A 23,867-nucleotide genomic window follows, 5' to 3' on the forward strand; every position below is an offset into this window, starting at 1 on the left:
ACAAAACCTCCACCAAGCGGCAGACCCCTCGGTGGTCTAGAGGCCCACAATAATGAAGGCCTGCAAGCGGCTTGTGTCCCGACTCATGACATTTTCGGCCGGTGTCGCTGTTTATGTTGACGGCTCACACGCCCTCTGTGTCAGTGAATGAATGGTCATTCAAGGGTTTGAAAGCTTGGTTTTGATTCATTCAAGTGCAAATGAGAGATTTATTTCAACAAGTAACATGTTGGGATACAGTATGACTGATTTGAGACTTGGCATATGTGGTAAGTAGAACACATTTTGCAATACTGAGCCTATGATTCCATGAACTCATTGTAAACTATTTATTAATATTTTGTCAATGAAAAATCACATAATAATTAAGTGTGTAACTGATTCTCATACTAACATTTTCAAATTAGCCATTGAGCTGAGATCCAGATGATTGGCAGCCTTAGCAATGTTAAAATCGCTGGCATTTTCAAAACTGCTGTGCTAACTTGACAGATTCTCACACGATGAGGCTTACAAATATTTGCGGTTTCTCTGCCAAAAATGTGTAAAATTATGTAATGTTAACATTTTCTGATTACGAGTGTTGTTTTATATGTATTCCATTGCCATGTTTCTACTGGAAGGAGTTGTTCTCCATTACTTTGGTCTCCAACCTTCACGGAAGCGTATCATTTTGATGATATGGAAGTTGTTCATCCCCAGTGTGTTCTGCATTATGTCTCTGTCTAGATCGAAAAGCAAGTGGCCATCAATCTGCTGTGCCCGAAAGGCTTCAATGTACTTTCCCATATTGAGTAACTGCAAACAGTCGCAGACCTCATCCACACTCAAATGCTGTAAGTCATCTGGAACCTCACCCATAGAGATGATGCGTTTTGCTTTCTCTGTTGGTACATAGTTTGATCTGCGGGAGAATTTGAACAATGGTTTGATTCTGAGTGCGGGCGCTGCAGTGTACCGAGAGGAGCTCGTTTCGATGTTTGATCTTGGGGGTACCTGTGGCTCGTGTTCTGCTTGACTTTGAATTAAGTTGCTGTTTGCTGCTTCTCCCAGACTCTGCTGAATCTGCATTATCTGACACTCCTGTTCTAGATTCTTGGGGTACAGATCAATATATATTGGTTCTATTTCAGCATATTCTCCTGTGTACTGATCCAGCTTATCTTTGTCCAGCAAAGCAATATCTGCAAAATGGATTTTAGCAGTCATTTAAAACTGTGGTAAAGCAAATTGATTGGCAACCAGTATTTTATATTTCAATACATGAGAAATAGAGGTGTTATTGTCATAGAATGTCATCGAGCCTGCACCGACCACAATCTCACCCTATTCCCAGAACCTGTCATATTTACCCTGCTAATCCCCCTGACATTAAGGGGTCATTTAGCATGGCCTATCCACCTAAACTGCACATCTTTAGAGTGTGGGAGGAAACTGGAGCACCCGGAGAAAACCCACACAGACACGGGGAGAATGTGCAGGCTCCACACAGACAGTGACTAAAGGCCGGAATTGAACCCGGGTCCCTAGTGCTATGAGGCAGCAGTGCTAACCGCTGTGCCATCATGCCGTATTATTAATCTACATAAAACCATAGAATCATAGGACAGGATTTTCTGGCCGCGTTTGCTTCAAGATCGAAAAATCTTGCTCGAGGTCATCAATAGACCTTTGCATCATCCTGTCTCGCTCGCTACGATTCCTGTGGCAGTGGGTCGGGAAAAGTCCCTGTGTTCTAGTCTGTGATCACTTACTAAGCTTCCAAAGCCCACTGTTATTTCAATTCTTTCTGTCCCATTTCAGGCCTCGAATGCAAAATTCAAGGTTAATGCTCCTGTGTTGTACTGAGGAAGTGCTGCACTGTTGTCTGAGACATTAAAATTAGGACATTAAACTATCACTCGTGAATGCAAAAGATCCCTGACAATATTTCAGAAAAGAATAGGGGCGTTATCCCTGCTGTTCCCTAGTCAATATTTATTCCCAATCAACATCACACAAACAAATTATATGCTCATTGTCACACTGCTGTGGGAGCTGGCTGTAGTGTCTATACTTCAAATTATTGAATTGTCTGTAAAGCACTTTGAGACCTCCAGTGGTTGTGAGAAGTATTACAAGTGAAGTTCTGTCTTTCTGTTCATACTAATGAAAACTGCTTTGGCAAGTAAAATTTACAAGTGCCAGGCAATGACCACCCATTTCTGAGAATCTAACCATTGCCCCTTGACATTTAACAACATTACCATCTCTGAATCCCGTCGACATCTTGGGAGTTACCATTGACTTGAAACTTAATTGGACTAGCAATAGGAGTCCTGGCCACAAGAGCAGGTCAAAGATTGGGAATTATGTGATGAGTAACTGCCCCCCGACCACCACCACCAACCCCCCCGAGACCCTGTCCACCGTCTACAAGGCACATGTTAGGAGGGTAATGGAATACTCTCCACTTGTGTGAATGAGTGCAGTTCCAACAACACAAGAACCTCAATGCTATCCAGCAACCCATCCAATACTGTAAACATTTACTCCCTCTATTAGCAATGCACTGTATGTACCATCTACAAGATGCACTGCAGGAACTCAGCAAGACTCCTTAGGCAGCACCTTCCAAATCTGCAACCTCTGCCACCTAGACAAGGGTAGTAGATGCTTTGGAGTGCCATCGTCTGCAAGTTCCCTTTTGATCCTCACACAACCCTTACTTGGGACTATATCACTGTTACTTCACAGTCACTGGATCAAAAACCTTGAACTCCAGATTTTTAATGATGTTGCGGGTTTACCTGCAGCGTATGGACTGCAGCCATTCAAAAAGGTAGCTCGCCACTACCTTCTCGAATGAACTGCCATCACCGTGTCTCATACCACTGGATCACTGTGTCTCACACCACTGGATCACTGTATCTCACCCCACTCGATCACTTGTCTCACACTACTGGATTACTATCTTACACCGCTGGATCACCATGTCTCACACCACTGGATCATCGTGTCTCACACCACTGGATCACCGTGCCTCACACCACTGCCGTTACTGTGTCTCACACCACTGAATCACTGTGCCTCACACCACTGGATCACTGTGACTCGCACTGTTGGATCACTGTATCTCACACCACTTGGATCATCGTGTCTCACACCACTGGATCACAGTGTCTCACACCATTGGATCACTGCGTCTCACGCCACCGGATCACCATGTCTCACACCACCAGATCACCACGTCTCACACCACTGGATCACCGCATCTCACACCACTGGATCACCATGTCTCACACCACTGGATCACCATGCCTCACAGTACTGTATCACCACGTCTCACACCACTGCCATTACTGTGTCTCACACCACTGGATCACCACGTCTCACACCATTGGATCACCGTGTCTCACACCGTTGGATCACCGCGTCTCACGCCACCGGATCACCGTGTCTCACACCACTGGATCACCATGTCTCACACCACTGGATCACCACATCACGCACCACTGGATCACTGTGCCTCACACCACTGGATCACCGTGCCTCACACCACTGCTATTACTGTGTCTCAAACCACTCGATCACCGCGTCTCACACCACTGGATCACCGCGTCTAACACCGTTGGGTCACCGCGTCTCACACCATTGGGTCACCACGTCTCACACCACTGGATCACCGCGTCTCACACCACTGGACCACCGTGCCTCACACCACTGGATCACCGTGTCTCACACAACTGGATCACGGTGCCTCACACCACTGCCGTTACTGCGTGTCACACCACTGGATCACTGTGACTTGCACTGTTGGATCACTGTGTCTCATACCACTTGGATCACCGTGTCCCACACCACTGGATCACCGTGTCTCACACCACTGGATCACAGTGTCTTACGCCATTGGATCACTGCGCCTCACACCACCGGATCACCGTGTCTCACGCCACTGGATCACCATGCCTCACACCACTGTCATTACTGTGTCTCACACCACTGGATCACCGCATCTCACACCGTTGGATCACCGCGCCTCACACCACTGGATCACCACGTCTCACACTACTGGATCACCACGTCTCACACCACTGGATCACCACGTCTCACACCACTGGATCACCGTGCCTCACACCACTGCCATCACTGTGTCTCACACCACTGGATCACCACGTCTCACACCGTTGGATCACCGCGTCTCACACCACTGGATCACCACGTCTCACACCACTGGATCACCGTGTCTCATGCCACCGGATCACCACATCTCACACCACCGGATCACCACGTCTCACACCACTGGATCACCGTGCCTCACGCCACTGCCATTACTGCGTCTCACACTGTTGGATCACCGCGTCTCACACCGTTGGATCACCGCATCTCACACCGTTGGATCACCGTGTCTCACACCGTTGGATCACCGCATCTCACACCGTTGGATCACCGCGCCTCACACCACTGGATCACCGTGTCTCACACCACTTCATCACCGCGTCTCACACCACTGGATCACCGCATCTCTCAGCACTGGATCACCGTCTCACACCACTGGATCACCGCATCTCTCAGCACTGGATCACCGACTCACACCATTGGATCACCGTGTCTCACACGCTTCATCACCGCGTCTCACACCACTGGATCACCATGTCTCTCAGCACTGGATCACTGTCTCACACCACTGGATCACCGTGTCTCACACCACTGCCATCATCATGTCTCGCACCGCTGGATTGCCGTGTCTCCCACCACTGCCATCGCCGTGTCTCACACCACTGCCATCGTCGTGTCTCTCACATTTGCCAGCACGGTGTCTCACATCACAAACTCCAAAATACTAGGGACAGAATGTTACAACTGTTCACATTGGCAGGATTTTCCCATCCTGCTGCAGTGAACGGAGATTTGGTTGGGTGTTAAATTGTCCGACCTCATTGCATCAGGAGCATGGCATGAATGGCCGGTAAGCTCACGCTGTAGGAGTTACATACCTTTGAAAATGAAATGATCCAAGTTGCCAATGTCCTTGACAATTTTGTTATAATAATCGCAGAGTGTATTCCATGCTGTCTCATCTTTACTGCTAAATCCTTCTGCTATAACCAGCTTAATTTCCTTCATGTACATTGGGATCACGGTAGGATGCCGAATCAGTAGTTCTTCTGAAATTAATTACAATGAGCAATTAAAGCTGTTTCGTGCAAGGAAATCATAAATGTGTATCAATTGAGAAAATCCTGGCTGATCTTTGCTCAGCAGCAACTAACCAATGTCCTGTCAACAGCACCTTCTCCCCTTTCACCCTCTGAGAAAAACAACAGCAGCAATGATCACCATCATGTACCAGCCTAATAGACACACACTCTATCACTGCTGCTGCTTCTCATCTTCCGGCAGCTTTGTGGTTTGCTGGCAGGTTTGAAAGGAAAATCAAAATCGCAAAGCTGCCCAAAGGTTGGATGTGGAGATGCCGGCGTTGGCCTGGGATGGACACACAACACCAGGTTAAAGTCCAACAGGTTCATTTGGAATCATGAGCTTTTGGAGCGCTGCTCTGTTATCAGGAGCGCTGCTCCTTCATTACTCACCTGATGAAGGAGCAGCGCTCCAAAATCTTGTGATTCCAAATAAACCTGTTGGACTTTAACCTGATGTTGTGAGACTTCTTACAAAGGTCAGAAGCAGCAGCAGCGACTGGTGAAATTGATCTGACACTGATCGACCAGTTTAAAAAATATTAGAGCGCTCAGCCTGACTGTTCTCTTGTTGCTCACTTTGGACAATGAGAAACTGTTTGAAACACCAAGCCTGGACACAGGGCACCCCCAACAGATCGAGGCCTGATGTTTGGCATTGCCGAAGATGATCTCAGCCCCCAGGATATCACTACAACAGTCCCTCAGAAGTGTCCTAGGCCCAACTATCTCCATCAATAGCCTTCCCTCCACCATAAAATCAGAAGTGGGAATGTTCGCTGATGACTGCACAATGTTCAGCACCATTCACGACTCCTCAGATACTGAAGCAGATATCCATTGGCAGCAACATTCAGGTTTCGACTGATAAGTGGGAAGTAACATTTGCTCCACACAAATGACAGGCAATGACCATCTCCAACAAGAGAGAATCTAACCATTGCCCCATAACATTTGACATTACCATCAGTGGATTCCCCACCATCAACATCCTGGTGTCCATCATTGACCAGAAACTGAAATGGACCAGCCGTATAAATACAGTGGCTGCAAGAGCAGTGAACCAGATGGGTCTTTACAACAATAGTTTCATGGTCATCCTTAGACTAAATTCCAGACTTTTATTGAGCTCAAATTTCACCATCTACCTTGGTTGGCTTTGAACCGGTGTCCTGAGTATTACCCTGAATCTAGATTGCTAATCCAGTGACAATGCCACTGCACTACTGCCTCCTTGGGGCAGACATAGGGCAGGATTTTCTGGCCGCACTTGCCCCAAAACCGAAAAATCCCACCTGAGGTCAATGGACTTTTGCATGGTTCCCCCACCCGCCCCCTACGATGATTCCCATGGTGTGGGAGGGGGGAATCCACCCCCTAGTATTGCTTATTAAGCTGAGAGGTATCAATGCTAAAGAATTTGAAAGCTACTTCCAACTCAAAAGATAGGAGGAAAAGGAGAAGGAACCATATAAAGTTTAAAAGAAAGGTGGACACAGGTAAAACAAAATGGACAGAAATGAAACAATTTTTCTTAATGGCTCACTGGGCTTATACAATCAAGAATGTCTCAGGTTTAACATACCATCCATACTATCTGTGCTGATGGAATGAATTTCAGAAGGGTACAGTTTCACAGTACAATTGCCTTGAGGACCTGAAGGAAGTGCACCCTAATTTCCAATGATTTGCCATCCTGCTGCAATCATATCTGTGGGGAGACAGACTGAGGCACAGATTGAGCTTTGATTCAGATTTCTAACACTCATCCAGGACTCATATTCAAATTCTGGTCAGTGGTACAAAACAGTGATAGAAGAGCATTGTCCATGGAATAACACCCAGTCAACACCTTCAGCAGAGGAGAAAAGCGGAGTCATTTTTTAAAAAATCATTCCTTTAACATAGACATCACTGGTTGGCCAGCATTAGTTGCCCTTTGAGAAGGTGATGGCGAGCTGCTTTATTGAAATGCTGCAGTTCACATGCTGTGGGTTGTGCCATAATGCTGTTCGGGAGGGAATCCCAGGATTTTGACTCAATGACTGCAAGGGAACAGCAATATATTTTGAAGTCAGGATGATAAATGGCTTGGAGGGGAACTTGCAGGTGGTGGTGCTCCCTTTATCAGTTGCCCTTGCCCTTCTAGATGGAAGTGGTCATGGGTTTGGAAGGTGTTGTCTAAGGATGTATAGTGAATTGCTGCAGTGCATTTTGTAGATAGTACACACTGCTACTGAGCATCAGTAGTGGAGGGAATGGATGTTTATGGATGTGGTGCCAATCAAGCTGGTTGCTTTGTCCTGGATGATGTCAGGCTTCTACAGTTGTTGGAGCTGCATCCATCCAGGCAAGTGGAGAGTATTCCATCCTGACTTTTGCCTTGCAGATGGTGGACAAGCTTTGGGGTGTCAGGAAGTGAGTTACTTGCCACAGTATTCCTAGCCAGTACATTCACTTGGAATATTGTGTGCAGTTCTGGTCACCTTATTATAGAAAGGATGTTATTAAACTAGAGAGAGTGCAGAAGAGATTTACTAGGATGCTACCGGGACTTGATGGTATGAGTTGTAAGAAGCTGGATAGACTGAGATTTTTATTTCCTCTGGAGCGTAGAAGGCTGAGGGGCGATCTTATAGAGGTCTATAAAATAATGAGGGGCATAGATCAGCTAGATAGTCGACATCTTTTCCCAAAGGTAGGGGATTCTAAAACTAGAGGGCATAGGTTTAAGATGAGAGGAGAGAGATATAAAAGGGTCCAGAGGGGTGATTTTTTTCACCGAGAGGGTGATGAATGTCTGGAACGAGCTGCCAGAGGTAGTATAGAGGCAGGTACAATTTTGTCTTTTAAAAAGCGTTTAGACTGTTACACAGGTAAAATGGGTATAGAGGGATATGGGCCAAATGTGAGCAATTGGGATTAGCTTAGGGGTTTAAAAAAAAGGGTGGCATGGACAAATTGGGCCAAAGGGCCTATTTCCATGCTGTAAACCCCTATCACTGTAGCCTCTGACCTGCTCTTGTAGCCACTGTGTTTATGTGGCAAGTCCAATTGAGTTTCTGGCCAATGGTAACCCTAAGGATATTGACAGAATTAGTTAGAACACTTTTAAAAATGAAGAGAGCGGAAAATAAGTTTTATTACTTTATTTATTCCAAACGTATGGCTGGAATTTTACCGCCATGCCCGTCCTGATTCCAGCTCGCAGTACGACATTCTTCATTGTGCCTCAAGCGGGAGCTTACAAGCATCAGACGGGCGAGACAGTAAAATTCCGGCATATATGTGAGCCGAAGCATGTTTTAAAAATGGACCTGTACTATTCAGTGCGTGGAATCTAGAATTTCTGCACCATCTCAGGGGTTAAGATGAAAACAAAACAAAGCAGGATTCCTGTAAAACAATTGAAGTACCAATCGATCCACCTGACCACAACTAAATGTTTCAAAATAAATTATGTACTTGCCGCTGTCGAATATGGTGTGACCCAGGAGATACTCTTGATCATATGTCTGCATGACATTCAGCTGTTTCAATTCCTGATCCTTTGAACTTGGATTGTTCATCTCCCTATAGGTCAGGTCATTTGTAGATATGATAGTGATAGGCAAGTTGAAATGGAGCAACACCTCGTTCATTGTAAAGGGGCCTGTGTGAGAATAAGATGTGAAAGAGTGGAATGAGAGAAGGTTATTTGCTTTGTCGAGCTTGCTCCTCAATGATTCTTGGAATTCTGTTGTCTGTGGATTTTACTTTCTATTTAATCTTCTGAAGAAGGCAGCATCTTCAACTCACAGGCTGTTATAAATCGGTGCACAGAGTGCACCAGCAGATGTACAGTACTAATCTAAACATCAGTGGTCTACGCCCAGCTGTCTTCAGCGTTAAGATTCCCTCTGTCCAATGATCATAAGTGGGATGTTCATTGATGAAGTAACTGGCACAGTGGTTAGCACTGCTGCCTCACAGCGCCAGGGACCTGGGTTCAATTGTAGCCTTGAGTCACTGTCCGTGTGGAGGTTGCATGTTCTACCCATGTCTTCATGAGTTTCCTCTGGGTTCTTCAGTTTCCTCCTGCAGTCCAAAGATGTGCAGGTTGGGTGGATTGGCCATGCTAAATTGCCCCTTAGTGTCGAATTAGAGGGATTAGATTAGATGTGTAGATTAGAGGAATTAGCGGGGTAAATATGTGGCATTACAAGTTTGGGCCTGGGTGGGATGCTCTGTCAAAGAGTTGATGCAGACTGGATGGGATGAATGGCCTCCTTTTTGCACTGTGGGATTCTATGGTTCTCTAATTTCCATGATTACACAGTTCAGATGAGAGCAGCTCCAACAACGACAACTTACAGGACGCAGCAGCCTACTTGATTAATATCTTAATTATTCACTCCCTTTATCATCGATGCAGAATGTCCACAACATGTACTATTTACAAGATGCAATAACTCTCCCTGGCTGCTTTGATAACACCTTCCAAACCACAAACGCTACCATCTAGAAGGACAAGGGCAGCAGATACACCGGAACATCACCACCTGCAAGTTTCCCTCCAAGCCATACACCATCCTGACTTGGAAATGTATTGCCATTTCTTCAATAGCTGAATCAAAAACAAGAAACACCCTCCCTCACAGCGCTGTAGATATATTTACACACCTGTGGTTCAGGCAGGTAGCTCACTACCAGATCTAATTGAGCTATATAAGATGCTAAAAGGGATTGATAGGGTAGGTGTAGAATGGATGCCCATGGATATGAGAGGCCATAGTTTTAGGCTAAGGGGTGGCATATATAAAACAGAAATAAGGAGGAATTACTCTACTCAAAGGGTAGTGTTTCTGTGGAATTCTCTACCCCAGAGTGCCATGGACACAGGGACACTCAAGAGCAGTTAGGGATGGAAAGCAAATGCTAGTTTTGCCAACGACATTCAGATCCCACAAACAATCAAAGCTACAGTGGGGCAGCTTCTTTTCTGAATATCACCTATTTCTGGCAACAGCAAGACTGAAATCACAGTGCAATACTTCCTGCTTCACTTAGAGCACTGTGATAAGAACAAAAGAACTAGGAGCAGGAGTGGGCAGTTCAGCCCCTTGAGCTGCTCCACCATTTAATATGATTATGGCTGATCTCATCTTGGCCTCAACTTCACCTTCCCACCCATTCACCATTCATCCCACTACTAGTCAAAAACTATCAACCTCCTCCTTAAATTTGTTAAGTGTTCCAGTGTCCACAGCACTCTGGGGTAGAGAATACCACAGGTACTCAACCCTTTGAGTCAAGTAATCCCTCCTCATTTCTGCATTATATCTGCCACCCCTTAGCCTAAAACTATGCCCTTTCATTGTCCAACAAGAAGAAACATCCACTTCACGTCTATCCTGTCAATCCCTATATAGCTCAATTAGATCTCCTCTCATTCTGCTAAACTCCAGTGAGTATAGGCCTAAACTGCTCAGCTCTCTATATAGTGTCCAGTTTCCACACCGATATGTAATTGAAATAAGTAGAAGCTTATTGAAAATTGAGTTGCATTATTGATGCCTTTGCCACTAGATTCAATATCCATGTGCTCTGTTAGAATATTTTAAGAATGTGGTTTAAGTCTATAATGAAGGAGTCAAATATCTGATCTTGCATAATTCCTTGGGCAGATGTACGTCTTGTCTCAATGCATGAAGAAAGACAGTTCATAAGCAAAAGACAGAAATGGCTGAGGCAATGGGAATTGTGGGAATGGAGATGGCACGGTGGCACAGTGGCTAGCATGGCTGTGTCACAGCGCTAGGGACCCCGGTTCGAATCCCAACCTCGGGTCACTGTCTGTGTGGAGTTTGCACATTCTTCCCATGTCTGCATGGGTTTCTTCCGGGTACTCTGGTTTCCTACCACACTCCAAAGTGCGTGCTAAAGTGTTCTTTAGTGCTGGGGGATTAGCAGGGTAAATACATGGTGTTATTCAGATAGGGCCTGGGTGGGATTGTCAATGCAGGCTCAGTGTGCCAAATGGGCTTCTTTCCGCACTGTATGGAATCTATGAATTGAGGAGGCAACAAAAGTTAAGAGAGAAACAGAAAATGGTGGAAATGCAGGTCTGTCAGTGTCTGTGGAGGGAGAAAGTTAGTGGGCGGGATTTTCCAGCCTCGCTCATTCCGAAACTGTAAAATCCTGCCTGAGGTCAATGGATCTTTCCAGTGTCCGCCCCTCGCCTGCTCCAATTCCTGTGCCGGGCAGGCCGGTAAAATTCCGGTGACTGTTTCCAGGTCTGCTCCTAAATTAAGAAATGATCTGTCCAGGAAAATGAATTCCCTTGCTAAGAACTTACAGGTTCCACAGACACTGAAAGCATTGAACAACTGCCACAGAAGGCAGTAAGTCGATAGCGACTGGTCTGTGCATTTATGGATATGATGAGCAAAACATATGCACCAAAGATGTAGGTTTAGGTGATTAGAGTATTATATAAAATGGCTTGTCTTGAGTTGATATTTTAGTGTCAGCATGGTGAGAGAATTTATGTCTACAAGAGAAGACCAGAGTTAATAATAAATCAGACACACAACATGGAGTATAAGAGCAAGGAAGTAATGTTGGAGCTGTATTAAATGTTGGTTAGGCCACAGTTGGAGGACTGTGTGCAGCTCTGGTCACCTCACTATAGGAAGTTATGATTGCACTAGAGGGCTTACAGAGGAGGTTCACCAGGATTTTGCCTAGGATGGAGCATTTGAGCTATAAGGAGAAGCTAGGTAGGCTTGGATTGTTTTCTTTAGAGCAGAGAAGACTGAGGACGGACATGATTGAGGTGTATATGATTATGAGGGCTATGGACAGGGTGAGTAGGGAGCAGTTGCTTCCCTTCATTGAGGGGTGAATCACAAGGGGACATAATTTTAGGGTAAGGGACAGGAGATTCTGAGGGGATCTAAGAAAAAAAAATCTCTGAGGGTGCTGGGAATCAGGAATGCACTGGCCATGGAGGAAAATCTTTATCATCTTCAATCCATGTGAAATTTTGTTTGTGTTAATTGCTTATTTTTTAATGTAATTTTGTCAAATAGTTTTATGAGAGCAATACCATTAATATTCAATATATTAAAGAATTTTTATTCATTCATGGGAGGCAAGGTGGCAAGGCCAGCATTTATTGCCCATCGATAATAGCCCTTAACTGTATTGAATACAGGAGTTGGGACATCTTGTTGAAGTTGTACAAGACATTGGTAAGGCCACACTTGGAATATTGTGTACAGTTCTGGTCACCCTATTTTAGAAAGGAATTTATTAAGCTCGAAAGAGTGAAGAAAAGATTTCCTAGGATGCTACTGGGACTTGATGGTTTGAGTTATAAGGAGGGACTAGATAGAAATATAAAAACATAGAAAAGCAACAGCACAAAACAGGCCCTTCGGCCCACAAGTTGCTCCAAACATGTCACTACCTGCTAGGCTTACCTATAACCCTCTATCTTACTAAGTTCCAAGTACTTATCCAAAAGTCTCTAAAAGACCCTATCAAATTTGCCTCCATCACCACTACTGGCAGCCGATTCCATGCACCCACACCCTCTAAGTGAAAAACGTACCCCTGAATCTCCTTTGTACCTTCTCCCCAGCACCCTAAACCTGTGTCCTCTTGTGGCAACCATTTCAGCCCTGGGAAAAAGCCTCTGAGCATCCACTCGATAGTACCTCTCAGCATTTTATACACCTCTATCAGATCACCGTTCATCCTTTGTCTCTCCAAGGAGAAAAGACCGAGCTCACTCAACCTAGCCTCATAAGATATGCCACCCAATCCAGACAAATACTTGTAAATCTCCTCTGCACCCTTTCTATGATTTCCACATCTTTCTGTAATGAGGTGACCAGAACTGAACACAGTACTCCAAGTGGGGTCTGACCAGGGTTTTATATAGCTGCAACATTATCTCCCGACTTTTAAACTCAATTCCTCGATTGATGAAGGCCAGTACACCATATGCCTTCTTAACCACAGCCTCTACCTGCGAAGCTGCTTTGAGTGAGCTACGAACCTGGACCCCAAGATCCTTCTGATCTTCCACACTGCCAAGAGTCTTACCCTTAATATTATATTCTTTCATCCTATTTGACCTGCCAAAATGAATCACCACGCACTTATCTGGATTGAACTCCATCTGCCATTTCTCCGCCCAGTCTTGCATCCTATCAATGTCTTGCTGCAACTTCTGACATTCCTCCACAGTATCCACAACATCTCCAACCTTTGTGTCATCAGCAAACTTATCAACCCATCCCTCCACTCCCTCATCCAGGTCATTTATAAAAATCACAAAGAGCAAGGGTCCCAGAACAGATCCCTGCAGCACTCCACTGGTGGCCGACCTCCATGCAGAAAAAAAACCCATCTACAACCGCTCTTTGCCTTCTGTGGGCAAGCCAGCTTTGAATCCACAAAGCAATGCCCCCTTGGATCCCGTGCCCCCTCACTTTCTCAGGTGCGTGGAGCACCTAATCAAACGCCATGCTGAAGTCCATATATACATCTACTGCTCTTCCTTCGTAAACTGGATGTTTCTCCCTGGAGCGTAGGAAGTTAGGGGTGATCTTAGAGCTCTAAAAATAACGAGGGGCATAGATCAACTAAATAGTCAGCATCTTTTCTCAAAGGTAGGGGAGTCTATAACTAGAGGGCGCAGGTTAAAGTGAGAGGGAAGAAATACTAAAGGGTCCAGAGTTCAATTTCTCCACTCAGAGGGTGGTGACTGTCTGGAACGAGCTGCCACAGGTAGTAGTAGTAGAGGTGGGTACAATTTTTGTCTTTTAAAAAGCGTTTAGCCGGTTACATGGATAAGATGGGAATAGAGGGATATGGGCCAAATGTGGGCAATTGGAACTAGCTTAGTGGTTTTAAAAAAGGCAACATGGACAAGTTGAAGGACCTGTTTCCATGCTATAAACCTCTGCAATGAGTGGCGTGTTGATCAAGCTTTGTCTTGGATGATGTTTAGTTTCTTTAATGTTGTTGGAACTGCATTAGTCTGGGTAAGTGGAGCGTATTCCATCACACTCCTGATTTGTGCCTTGTGAATGGTAAATAGGCAGTCAGGAAATAAGTTACTTGTCACAGCCTCTGGCTATAGTTCTGGGAGCTTCAGTGTTCATGTGGCTGCTCAAATTAGGTTTCTGAGCAATGGTGATGCCCCCAGATTGTTGATAGTGGGGGATTTGACAGTGGCATCACTTCTGAATATCAAGGGGAGAGGCTTAGACTTTGTTTTGTTGGAGATGGTCATTTTCTAACTCTTGTGTGGTATGAATGTACAAAATGCTGTTTGAACTGCTCAGGCCTCAATCACACAAATATTATCATTGAAGCTCTACCAATTTTATGTTGAAACAGTAATTATGTGAAGGAAATCCAGTTACTTTCCCCTCTGTCACCAGGTAACCAATGCAGCTGGGCCAAATCCTGAATGTCTCTACCTAAACCACTGTGAGAGCAGAAGGATTAGTGCTGCTGCCTCACAGGGCCAGGGACCCAGATTCAGTTCCGGCCTTGGGTGACTGACTGTGTGGAGTTTGCATGTTCTCCCCATGTCTGTGTGGGTTTCCCCCCGGTGATCTGGTTTCCTCTCACAATCCAAAGATGAGCAGGTTAGCTGGATTGGCCATGCTAAATTGCTCCTTAGTGTCTCAAAATGTGTAGGTTAGGGAGATTAGCAGGGTAAATACATGGGGTTATGGGGATAGGGCCTGGGTAGGATGCTCTGTCGGAGAGTCAAATGGCCTCCTTCTGTACTGTAGGGATTCTTTAATTCTATGAAGGGGTTCAAGGAGGAGGTCCACAAGCCCCTTCTCAGGATAACGAAGGATGGACAATAAATATGGCCTTCCAATGTCAACAATATCCTGAGAAGATAGATTTATGTTTTATTCGTTTGTGGAAGGAATATTAGTCAGAGCAAATGGAGGAAAGCATGTCCTCTTTAAAATTCCCATTGCGTTTCTTGATGCACACAGGAATGAGATTACAGTCAGATCAGCCATGATCTTATTGGATGATGGCGCAGGCTTGAGAAGCCAATTGGCCTACTCCTGCTCCTAAATCATTTGTTCATATGAACTTCAAATTAATTTTTAATCACAAGATGAATGTACCATTGTACAACCTGATCAATTGTGAGAAATGCTGAAGGACAAAAGTACCTGTTTTATGTTTCTGATCCAACACGTTGAACATCACTGATTCAAGGTTTACAGGAATTGACAGGATCGACCCATTTTTGCATTCCACAATCGCTCTCTTTTGTGAGAATAAGCAGTGAATCCTAAGAACCTGCGAGAGCAAAGAGATAGAGAATGATTCAATGTGCTGAGCTGTACAAATACTACTACATGGACTTGATCTAGTACTGTCAGTCAAAAGTGACTACCTTAGAAACTTCAATTCTAACTTTCACTTAGAATTTCCTTTCAATAAATTGGGTGATTTTTTTTAACACATTTTGATTTGATTTGATTGAATTTATTATTGTCACATGTATTAGTATACAATGAAGACTATTGTTTCTTGGGAAATATACAGATAAGCAGCTAATGTAATCAAAGACCCATGCACCTCGGACATACTCTCTTCCAACTTCTTCCATCGGGATGAAGATACAAAATGTACAGACAAAGCATACCATGCATAGAGAAGGAAAGAAGAGGTTGCAGAATATAGTGTTATAGTCATAGCTAGGATGTAGAGAAAGATCAGCTTAATGTAAGGTAGGTCCATTCAAAAGTCTGATGGCAGCAGGGAAGAAGCTGTTCTGTTGGCATGTGACCTCAGACTTTTGTAACTTTTTCCCAATGGAAGAAGGTGGAAGAGAGAATGTCCAGGGTGCGTGGGGTCCTTGATTAAGCTGGCTGCTTTTCCGAGGCAGCAGAAAGTGTAGACAGAGTCAATAGATGGGAGGCTGGTTTGTGTGATGGACAGGGCTACATTCACTATCCTTTGTAGTTTTTTGTGGTCTTGGGCAGAGCAGGAGCCATACCAAACTGTGATATGTTCACAGAGGATGCTTTTTATGGTACATCTATAAACATTGGTGAGAGTTATAGCTGACATTCCAAATGTCCTTAGTCTCCTGAGAAAGTAGAAGCGTTGGTGGGCTTTCTTAACTGTTGCGTCAGCATTGAATAAATTTATTCAATTCAGGCTGGCAGACACTAAACTTTCAAGCTCCTTGGAATAGACCTCAGTTTGGTAGGAATAAGACTGTGTGGCAATAAAGAGCTTTCATTCTAAGAGTGCAGATGTCCTATCATAATACAACTGTGATTCCAGCAAGTTGGAAGCTATGGAAAGCTGTAATGAATTTGAAACTGGGCCAGCTGAATGGTGCTGGGAGAAAGCCCAGTGTAACAAAACAAAATAAACACGGATGCTGAAACTCAGAAGCAGGACAGGTTGAAAATGCTCAGCAGGTCGGGCAGCATCTCAGTAAAAGGACAGTCAACAGTAGACTTCAAACTTTGACAGCTCATTTACTACAAATATTACTGGGATAAATAGGGTGGCAAGTGGCTCAGTGAGTGAAACTAAGAGGGGTGCATAGGACATTAGACAATCATGGTTCACAGAATTAGAATCACGGAATTGTTACAGTGTACAAGAGGCCATTTGGCTTATCTTGTCTTCACTGGCTCTCCAAATGAGCATTATGACTGAGTACTATTCCCCTGCCTTTTCCCCATACCCTTGCACATTGTTTCTATTCAAATAGTCATCTAATCCCATCTTGAATAATGTCCTCTAATGCCCCTCACCAGCTCCCATGTTGCTCCCTTTTCATTGGATTTTGTAAGAGTGAGAGAGGATCCCATAGAAACTTACCAAATTCTAACAAGACCAGACAAGGTAGATTTGGAAAGAATGTTCCCAATGGTGGGGGAGTCCAGATCTAGGAGTCATAGTTTGAGGATGAGGAGCAAACCTTTTGGGACTGAGGTGAGGAGAAATTTCTTCACTCAGAGGGTGGTGAATGTGTGCAATTCAGTACCACAGAAAATAGTTGAGGCCAAAATGTTGAGAGATTTCAAGAAGAAATAAAATTTCGCTCTTGGGGCTGAAGGGATTAGGATATTGAATTTGATGATCAGCCATGATCATCATAGGGTGGCACAATAGTTAGCATTGCTGCCTCGTGTGTGTGTGTGTGTGTATATACAAACCCAAGGTTCGAAGGATGGGTTCCAGCTGGTGGAATCCTGTATCTGATCCACTGCCAGCTGTTATGCTGAAAGCTTCCTGGCCTCCAAGGCAGCTAGCCTGAAACAAACACTGACCCTAGAAAAACTAATCAGGGTTCCTAAACCCATTTTAAGAGCCTCCTTTCAAACTCAACAGGGACTGAGTGGAGACTGCGCTCTGCAAACTGCATGTCCAGTTTTTCTGGGTCTATTGAACCCTCACTGGCAACTTCTAAAGACACTGAAGTAGGCCACTGATGAAAAAGTAAGTCACTTTTTTTACCTGACCTGGAAATAGAAGGGAAAAGTTTATAGGTTAGAGCCACTCCTCAGGTTGCTTTTCACATGTATTTATTGATTAGTATCACAACTGTGTTGAGTTCTGGTCACCTTATTATAGAAAGGATATTATTAAACTAGAAAGTGCAGAAAAGATTTACTAGGATGCTACCGGGACTTGATGATTTGAGTTTAAGAAGAGGCTGGATAGACTGGGATGTTTTTTTCTGGAGCGTAGGAGGCTGAGGGGTACTCTTTTGGAGGTCTATAAAATAATGAGGAGCATAGATCAGCTGGAAAGTCAATATCTTTTCCCAAAGGAAGGGGATTCTAAAACTAGAGGGCATAGGTTTAAGGTGAGAAGGGAGAGCTACAGAGGGTGGTGAGTGTCTGAAACAAGATGCCAAAGGTGGTAGTAGAGGCAGGTACAATTCTGTCTTTTGAAAAGCGTTTAGACATTAACATGGGTATGATATGTATCGACGGATATTGGCCAAACACGAGCAATTGGGACTAGCTTAGGGATTAAAAAAGGGCTGGCATGAACAAGTTGAGCTGAAGGGCCTGTTTCCATGCTATAAACCTCTAAGGCTGTATAAGTAGGCACACATTAACAATGCAATGAAGTGACTGTGAAAACCATGTTCTGTTGCTTAGCAAAACAGAAGTTTTGCTTTAGTCTGTACTTAATAACTTAACAAAGTTGCATCAAGTTTACTTATTCAGGTTATAAAAAGGTTAATTATTGTTAGCACAGGCTCTTTTTAGCTGTGAATAAATACGTGAACGATGACTTAATGGCAAGAGCGAGGATTGGCAAAGCTTCCGCTCTTTAATATAATTCATGGAATATTTAATTTGTTGGAAGAGCCAGGATCCCAGTTTGTATATCCACATGATCAGTCACTTGTGTCTGAAAGCTGACTGAATAATAAGCTATTTCTTTCTCTGCGTTAAATTAATATCCAGACAAGAATTCCAGCCCAGTGCACACCCTTGTTGCTATGACAATATTAATGCAATGTTAAATTTCTATTATGTCAATATTTCTTTATTATGCTCAACTTTACTTCCTCTTTAAGTTTCACAGGGCACTTATTAATCAGTCTCGTCAGAGTTTTGCACTTATTCGGACCAAAACACATCAATATAATGCAAAAACGGTTTTCTAGAAATAACAAAGGCAGGATGACAGGCTTCACATTTTGTGATAACTTTGACCAGCACCTCCCTCCTCTGCTGGCCTTTACCAAAGACATGAACAAGACCACCGATGTGGTAGCTACATTGTCAGTATCCATCCTACTCCAAGCCACACACTATGCAGCCTTTGGCAAGGTTCCTTCACTGTTGTTAGGTCAGTGTGTAACCATGGAACCTCCCTACACTAACAACACTGTGGGAGTACATAAGAACATAAGAACATAAGAAATAGGAGCAGGAGTAGGCCATCTGGCCCTTCGAGCCTGCCCCGCCATTCAATAAGATCATGGCTGATCTGTCGTGGCTCAGTTCCACTTTCCCGCCCTCTCCCCATAACCCTTAATCCCCTCTCTTATCAAAAACCCATCAACCCGCTTCTTAAAAATATTTAGCGAGGCAGCCTCCACCACTTCAACGGGCAGAGAATTCCAGAGATTCACCACCCTTTGAGTGAAGAAGTTCCTCCTCAACTCCGTTCTGAACCGCCCCCCCTTTATCTTGAGGCTGTGCCCCCTAGTCCTACTGTCTTTTTTGAGCGGGAAGAGTCTTTCCACCTCTATCCTATCCATCCCATTCATCATCTTATACGTCTCAATGAGATCTCCCCTCATTCTTCTAAACTCTAACGAGTACAAGCCTAGTTTATTCAGCCTCTCCTCATAGCTCAACCCCCTCAACTCCGGTATCAGCCTAGTAAACCTCCTCTGCACTCCCTCCAGGGCCAAAATATCCTTGCGCAGGTGCGGCGCCCAAAACTGCACACAGTACTCCAGCTGCGGCCTCACCAATGCCCTATACAGCTGCAGCAAGACCTCCCTACTTTTATATTCAATCCCCCTCGCTATGAAGGCCAGCATCCCATTCGCCTTCCTGACCACCTGCTGCACTTGCAGGCTGGGTTTTTGCGACTCATGCACAAGGACCCCGAGGTCCCTCTGCACCGTCGCCTGCTGCAGTTTTTCGCCACGTAAGTAATAGTCCTTCCTACCATTCTTCCTACCAAAGTGGACCACCTCACACTTGCCAACATTAAATTCCATTTGCCATTTCCTGGCCCATTCGCCCAGCCTATCTAGATCCTTCTGCAGACTCTCCACACCCTCCGCACAATTTGCCTTTCCCCCAATCTTGTAACTTCACTGTACAGGAGTGTAAGGAATTAAGAATAATAACAAAACGTATTGGGTAAACTCAGCAGGTCTGGCAGCATCTGTGGAGAGAAAAACAGAGTTAACATTTCCATGGTGGCATAGTGGTTAACACTACCCCTTCACAGGCATCCAGGTTCGATTCCTGGCTTGGGACATTGTGCAGAATCTGCACGTTCTCCCCGTGTCTGCTCTGGTTTCTTCCCACAGTCCAAAGACGTGTGGGTTATGTTGATTGGCCATGCTAAATTACCACTTAATGTCAGGGGGATTAGCAGGGTAAATATGTAAGGTTTATTCCTGAAAGTTGGCACCCAGATTAATAGGGTTGTTAAGAAGGTGTACGGTGTGTTAGCTTTTATTGGTAGAGGGATTGAGTTTCGGAGCCATGAGGTCATGTTTTAGCTGCACTTGGAGTATTGTGTAAAGTTCTGGAGGCTGCATTATAGGAAGGATGTGGAAGCATTGGAAAGGGTGCAGAGGAGATTTACCAGGATGTTGGTGGGAAGTCTTATGAGGAAAGGCTGAGGGACTTGAGGCTGTTTTCATTAGAGAGAAGGTTAAGAGGTGACTTAATAGAGCCATACAGGATGATCAGAGGATTAGATAGCGTAGACAGTGAGAGCCTTTTTCCTCAGATGGTGATGGCTAACACAAGGGGACATAGCTTTAAATTGAGGGGTGATAGATATGGGACAGATGTCAGAGGTAGGTTCTGAGAGTAGTAAGGATGTGGAATGCCCTGCCTGCAACAGTAGTGGACTCGCCAACATTAAGTGAATTTAAATGGTCATTGCATAAACATATGGATGATATTGGAATAGTGTAGGTTAGATGGACTTTAGATTGGTTTTCACAGGTTGGTGCAACATCGAGGGCCAAAGGGCCTGTACTGCGCTGTTTTATGTTTCGGGGATAAGGCATGGGTCGGATTGTTGTCGGTGCAGGCTCGATGAACCAAACAACCTTTCTGCACTGTTTGGATTTTATTCCAGTCCGTAGGACCCTGCTACAGAACTGAAAGGGGGATAGCAATATGAATGATATATGGAGAGGGGCAGAATGGAAAGTCAGTGATAGGTCAGAGTTAAGAAGAGATTGAAAAAGATGTCAGAATTAAGAACTCACCCACAGGGCGAGAAGGAATGACCAGTCATGGAGAATTACAGGCATCAACTACAAATTAGTTTTATAAGAATTATTGTAAACCTTGAATAAACTGATGGAGCAGAATAAAATGCTTGTTAGGCCACAGGTAGAGTACTGTGTGCAGTTGTGGTTGCCACGTTATAGGAAGGATGTGATTGCATTAGAAAGGGTACAGAGGAGATTCACCAGGATGTTGCCGGCTGAGCGTTTCAGCTATGAAGACAGGCTGGTTAGGTTGGGGTTGTTTCCCTTAGAGGAGAGAAGACTGAGGGGGAGCTTGGTTGAGGTAAAGAAAATTATGAGGGACATAGATAGGATAGATAGGAAGAAACTTGCCTCCTTAGTAGAGGGCTTAATAACCAGGGGGCATAGATTTAAGGAAAGGGTAAGCGGTTTAGAGGGAATTTGAGGAAAGGGTGGTAGAGGCAGGAACCCCCACAAGATTTAAGAAGCATTCAGATGAGCATTTGAAATGCCATTGCATAAAGGCTATGGACCAACTGCTGGAAAATAGGATTAGAAAAGGTAGGTGCTTGATGGCCAACACAGGCACGATGGGCTGAAGGGCCTCTTTCTGTGCTGTATGACCCAATCAGACTTTTTCTAAAAAAGAAAGTATTCAATTATAAAAATTTTTTAGTGGGTTCAAACAATCAGGATCCCAGTTCCAGTAACTTTGAAATATTTCTGAGTTAAATAACTTTCTAATTAATTGGGGGATGCATTATCTCTTCGGCAACTCTTTCCAACTCAGAGAGATCTCTCAATGGAGTCAAAAGTCATAGAATCATAGAAACCCTACAGTGCAGAAAGAGGCCATTTGGCCCATCAAGTCTGCACTGACCACAATCCTACCCAGGTTCTACCCCCATATCCCTACATATTTTACCCGCTAATCCATGTATCTCAGGACACTAAGGAGCAATTTTAGCATGGCCAATCAACCTAACCCACACATCTTTGGACTGTGGGAGGAAACCGGAGCACCCAGATGAAACCCACACAGACACGAGGAGAACGTGCAAACTCCACACACCCAGGAATCGAACCCAGGTCCCTGGAATTGTGAAGCAGCATTGCTAACCAATGCACTACTGTACCGTATCCTTTAGTAAAAGTTAAAATCAGACTGTGTTACTTTGCTTCCCTTACGCTGCTTAAAATAAAAGAACATAGATGCTTAAAGTTGAGGAAATAACCTATAGCCAGGAATCCTGGATGGTTGTAGATTAGAACAACAGGTAAAGAGGTAATTTACAAATCAAATTACAGAGAAATTGTTCCCTGTGGAATTTGGCAGTTAAATCTGTTCATTTTGGTGGAGAGAGCAGGCTCTTAAGGGTTAAAAGACTCTGGGGATAAGCTGCTTACTGTGCTGGCACTCAGTGTGTCCACTTCTTGTCGACCCAGGAAGCCCTCGGTGACTTTAACAATTTTAGGCAGAGATGTCTGGAATTTTCTCAGGAACTCCTTCAGGCTGTACTCTCTCGCCGTCCACTGGATTGCACTTGACTGCATCTTGCTAGCAAAGGGTTTAGTGCAGTGCCATAGCTGGGACAGCACCAGGCTACCGTGCTCTGACTGTGGAGAGCTTTGTAATCCAGGTAAAACTGGGAGGTTCCTCAACTGCTAGTGACGGCAGCAAATTCCGTCCAAATTCAACAGAGGAGCTTAATGCGTTTCTCTCCAAATGAAGCCAAGGTTAACTGCTGAGTGTCTGGTAAAGGGAATGTACAGAATTATGGCTAAATTTTCAGGAGGAATGCACACTCACCTGAGGGCATGCTGTTCGTGTATCCCGATATGTGTCATAGAACCATATATGTTTACAGCATGGAGGTAGGCCCTTCGGCCCAACTTATCCACACCATCCCTTTTTTTAACCCCTAAGCTAGTCCCAATTTCCCGTGTTTGGCCCATGTCCCTCTATACCCATCTTACCCATGTAACTGTCCCTTGTACTATGTGAAAATGGCATTTTGAGGCATTTAATGCAGGTAGAGTTTCAGACATCTAACAACAAAACTTTAATTTATATTGCACCTTTAGCATAGTAAAATGTTTCAAAACACTTGGCAGAATTATCATAGAACAAAACTTGATAGCCAGCTAAGTTAGGAGATATCAACTATTAGACTAGATATTAGATAGAAATGGGTGGCACAGTGGTTAGCACTGCTATCTCACATCACCAGGGACCCGGGTTCAGTTTCGTCCTCAGACAGTCTGTGTGGAGTTTGCACATTCTCCACGTCTGCATGAGTTTCTTCCAGCAACTCAACATTCCAGGATATAGAGTCTTCAGGCAAAACAAAGGGGGTAAAAGAGGACGAGGCATTGCATTATTGGTTAAGGAATGTGAGGAGAGGCAATATCTTGGAGGGGGCATCGAATGAAGGTTTGTGGGTAGAGCTCAAGAATGAAAAGCATTTACATTGTTAAGTGTTCACAGTAGATCCCAGTCAGGAGGATATTGGGGAGCAAATATGTGCATAATTTCGCAGAGGTGTGTAAAAACAATAACAATAGGGTAATTATATGCAGTGATTTCAACTTTCTCAACATTGTATATTCCAGTTAAAGTGTTAAGGACTTGGCTGGAGTAGATTTATTGAAATGTGTACAGGAAAACATTTTAGATCAATGTGTAGAGGGTGCAACAAGGGAAGGAATTT

General features: G+C 44.4%; 1 protein-coding gene across 1 annotated transcript; it reads right to left on the reverse strand.

The window, feature by feature from the left end:
• Positions 1–22,808, reverse strand: LOC145360788 (uncharacterized). Its single transcript, XM_080216226.1, has 5 exons — positions 22,564–22,808; positions 15,383–15,512; positions 8,650–8,832; positions 4,977–5,147; positions 1–1,184 (listed from the first exon to the last, which is right to left on the reverse strand). Exons 1-5 carry the CDS (start codon positions 22,708–22,710, stop codon positions 637–639), a joined length of 1,179 nt encoding a protein of 392 aa, XP_080072352.1. The 5' UTR covers positions 22,711–22,808; the 3' UTR covers positions 1–636.
• Between the last annotated feature and the right edge of the window lie 1,059 nt (positions 22,809–23,867).

The sequence above is a fragment of the Carcharhinus amblyrhynchos genome, chromosome 32 (genome assembly GCF_965287045.1).
Source record: "Carcharhinus amblyrhynchos chromosome 32, sCarAmb.v2.hapA, whole genome shotgun sequence".
Taxonomy (NCBI): domain Eukaryota; kingdom Metazoa; phylum Chordata; class Chondrichthyes; order Carcharhiniformes; family Carcharhinidae; genus Carcharhinus; species Carcharhinus amblyrhynchos.